At 39.7% G+C, this 3,080-nt stretch overlaps 1 protein-coding gene across 1 annotated transcript; it reads right to left on the reverse strand.

Annotated features, from left to right (window-relative positions):
• Nucleotides 1-484: 484 nt before the first annotated feature.
• LOC128882836 (uncharacterized) lies at nucleotides 485-1,899 on the reverse strand. The gene is made up of 2 exons (XM_054134610.1): nucleotides 1,738-1,899; nucleotides 485-1,339 (listed from the first exon to the last, which is right to left on the reverse strand). The coding sequence occupies exons 1-2, from the start codon at nucleotides 1,897-1,899 to the stop codon at nucleotides 485-487; spliced, it is 1,017 nt and encodes a 338-aa protein (XP_053990585.1).
• Nucleotides 1,900-3,080: the final 1,181 nt, after the last annotated feature.

The following is a 3,080-nucleotide window of genomic DNA, read 5'->3' on the forward strand; positions in this document are numbered from 1 at the left end:
AACTATCGCTACACTACTCGCATTAAACGCTTTTCTTACACTCTACTCTCGCTACCCACACGCACACCACCACTCCTCCTAACCAAGTCCCCTCTTGCTGCAGGAGTGGTCCGAAAGTATTTCGGTAAGGGCCTTTGTATTCATCATGGTAATTCAATGGGTGTCTTCTTGATTTCTCTTTTTCTTCTTTCTTCTTTCCGACAGTATTCCCGTTCCTATTCATTAGTTCTTCTTCATTTTTATCAGGTTCAAAATATTCCTGGTTCCTTGGCTTTTCCGGGTTCCTTTCCTTTTCCTTTTGTTCGTTCCATTTATTTGTTTTATACACCAGTCCAAGCACTTCCTTATCTTCCCAATATTCAACCTTGTGCTTGGCTTGTAGGGGTGGAAAGTCCCATTTTCCTTGTTTTACATTCATGTTAGTTCATTCCATGTTCTCACTACGGTATTTATTCTCTATATATGTTTTCCCCGTATTATACGGTCAGTTTCGGTACGCCATCACCTTTTTTATATTGACTTCCTTCTGATAGATGGGACACTCTCTTGCCATACTGGGGCGAGGGCCAGCACAGTTTGTGCAGTGAGGCTGTTTTTGACATTCTCCATGTCTCTCTTCCCCGCACCTTCTACAATTACTCACACTGCTTCTGCAAATTTGTTGTGAATGCTCGTATCTGTAGCACTTAAAACACTGTTTAACTGACTCCATAAAAGGTTCAACTCGTAACCACACATGACCATATCCGATTAGTACCCTCGTTGGAAGGGAATCTCCTTCGAAGGTTATAAGAATAGCTCTTCCTTCTGTCCATTGAACTTCACCGTCTTTATATATCCTTCTCTTTAATCTTTCCAACTTGAATTTCCCCTGTACTGGCATAAGTTCGGCTTCTAGTTCTTCTACGCTATCTTCCCATTCATGGATCACTCCTTTTCTTATCATTTTCCTGAATGGAATATTCGCATAGCATTTACTGTTTTCCTTGTTACCTTCCATAATTATATAGTTTGCTTCTTCCTTGTTCCTGTAAATTATATCAGTCTGATTAAAACCAACCATTTTTATTGATATTGGTGTTGGTTTGAACTGCCTGATCCATCGATATATTTTAATCAAATTATTTTTTTTGTTTTTAGACACGTGCTTTTTTCCAAGGCCTACAGTCACCGTGTACTCCTTGCTCACCAGATCCTTATCATATAGCTGAGTTAATCTCTTACCTTGTATGTTCGAATTATCCTTGTTTCGAAAATGACTAATTTCCTCCTTATTCCTAGTATTTTTATTTGTTAATGCTTCTATATTTATTTCTCTTTTTATGGGCTCACTTACTTCCTGTAATTGTAGTAAGCAATGTTGGTTAGTTTTGTTTGATTTCGATTCGCTATGAGACACATGTGTCCCTGTTGTCTCGTCGGTGCATGTGGTGTCAAAATGTGTAGTTTGTGTTTTAGTCACTTTATCACCCTCTGATCTTGTCTTTTTCTATTTGATTTCTTTACCTGCTTTTTTTGTGTTTCCCATTCCTCCTTGATTTCCTCTACTTTTCTCTTTTTTGCAAGCCACCACTCACTGTCCTTTGTTCTATCCTGATTTTCTTTTAAAATACCTAATTTCTCTTGGTTCCTTTCCTCTCGAGTTCCTATGTTCGTCTGAAGCTCTTTGTTCGATCTCGCTTATCCTTTCCCCTCCTTCCCCAACTTAACGGTTGTTTCAATTTCTTCTTTTCCCACCGGGGGGCAGGTTTGTGGATCTTTGCTGGTATTCTTGTTTCCTGTCTTGCACGGTGGCGTTATAGGATTGGTGGATTCCGTATCCTCCGTCTTCCGATTGGTGGAAGCCAGGCCTGTGTCACAAGTGGCTCCCTCAATTTTCTCTTCCGGTTTTTTTCCCATTTGTCGCACATTTTTTTAACAATAGCTTTATATTCTTCTAAAATTTCTAAATCTTCACATATTCCTTAGTCCTCATTTTCCTTAGTGTTCTTTTTAACTTCCTTTGACTCAATCGTTTCTATTTCCATTTCCTTTCCTTGATTCTCTATGTTTCTTTTCGTTTCCTCTACTGTTTTTTTTCTACTGGGTTCTCTTTCCTGGTCTTTTTTCCTGTTGTTATCCATTTTTTAGATGAGAAACTGTTTTTCCAAGCGGGTTCCCCCGCGGGGGGGGGGGTACACTTGTTAAACGACCACTCTCTATTCACTATAGTTTCTAACTTTTAGGTAAGGATAAAACGGGGTATCACTACCCCCACTCCCCACACCTCCTAGTCTTTTAGCTCTTTTCTAGGGGCTTTATGCCCTAGAGTCCTTCAAAACCCTGTTACCCTAAAGTCTCTACCCCTCGGAAAAATTTCCTAACGGGTTTCACTATACTTTAGGATTTTTTCCCGGTTTTTCACCATAAAAGTTCAGCACGTATCTACAACACGTCTTATCCCCTCGGCCGTTAAACCGGAAGTCGTTCAGGGTACTTCCATTCCCCCCTCTTGTCCAACGAAAACTTTTCTCAAGGAGCAAGTTAGTTAGTTGTTTATTTAGAGACGCGGTAGCGTCTCGACGCCAAGTACATGAAAAATTATACGCCACCGTGTATACTGGCGCTGGCGCTACCACGTATCTTTTACTCGTAAAACTGCGATTCCAACTTAACCCGAAACTTCTGTCATTAATATCTCGTCACGTCTGCTGTATTTTCTAAATCTAAAGTCATTTTTCTAATGTAAATCGCATATAAGCTTTCTAATAAAACCAAAGTCGATAAAATCGGTCTATGTACAACTGAGATATCGTAATATCATGTCATGAATCAGTCAGAAATTGAAGATTTTTCTTCTGATTCTGATTCTTATTCTTTTCGTCAACACTTAGTCAATAGGAGCTAAGACCATTCGTCGATTCGTCAACTCTCGGAATCAGTCGGCAAGGCTCATCGGTCGGAATTGTAATATGGCTGTCACTCATGCCGCTCGTTCATTTCTAACCTGTAACTGTCAGTTTGCATTTGTGACATTTGGTTTCTTGCAACAAGACTTTCTGACATGCATTGTGCGTACTTTTGAAAACTTAAAGGACTGA

The sequence above is a fragment of the Hylaeus volcanicus genome, unplaced genomic scaffold (assembly GCF_026283585.1).
Source record: "Hylaeus volcanicus isolate JK05 unplaced genomic scaffold, UHH_iyHylVolc1.0_haploid 12196, whole genome shotgun sequence".
In the NCBI taxonomy this organism is placed as follows: domain Eukaryota; kingdom Metazoa; phylum Arthropoda; class Insecta; order Hymenoptera; family Colletidae; genus Hylaeus; species Hylaeus volcanicus.

What these genes read in the sequence shown, in the direction of transcription:
- LOC128882836 (XM_054134610.1), bottom strand. Translation starts at nt 1,899, where the DNA reads ATGGGAAAAAAACCGGAAGAGAAAATTGAGGGAGCCACTTGTGACACA. An exon ending in ATCCACAAACCTGCCCCCCG is followed by an intron (nt 1,340 to 1,737) that starts GTGGGAAAAGAA and finishes CTACAATTACAG; the next exon opens with GAAGTAAGTGAGCCCATAAA.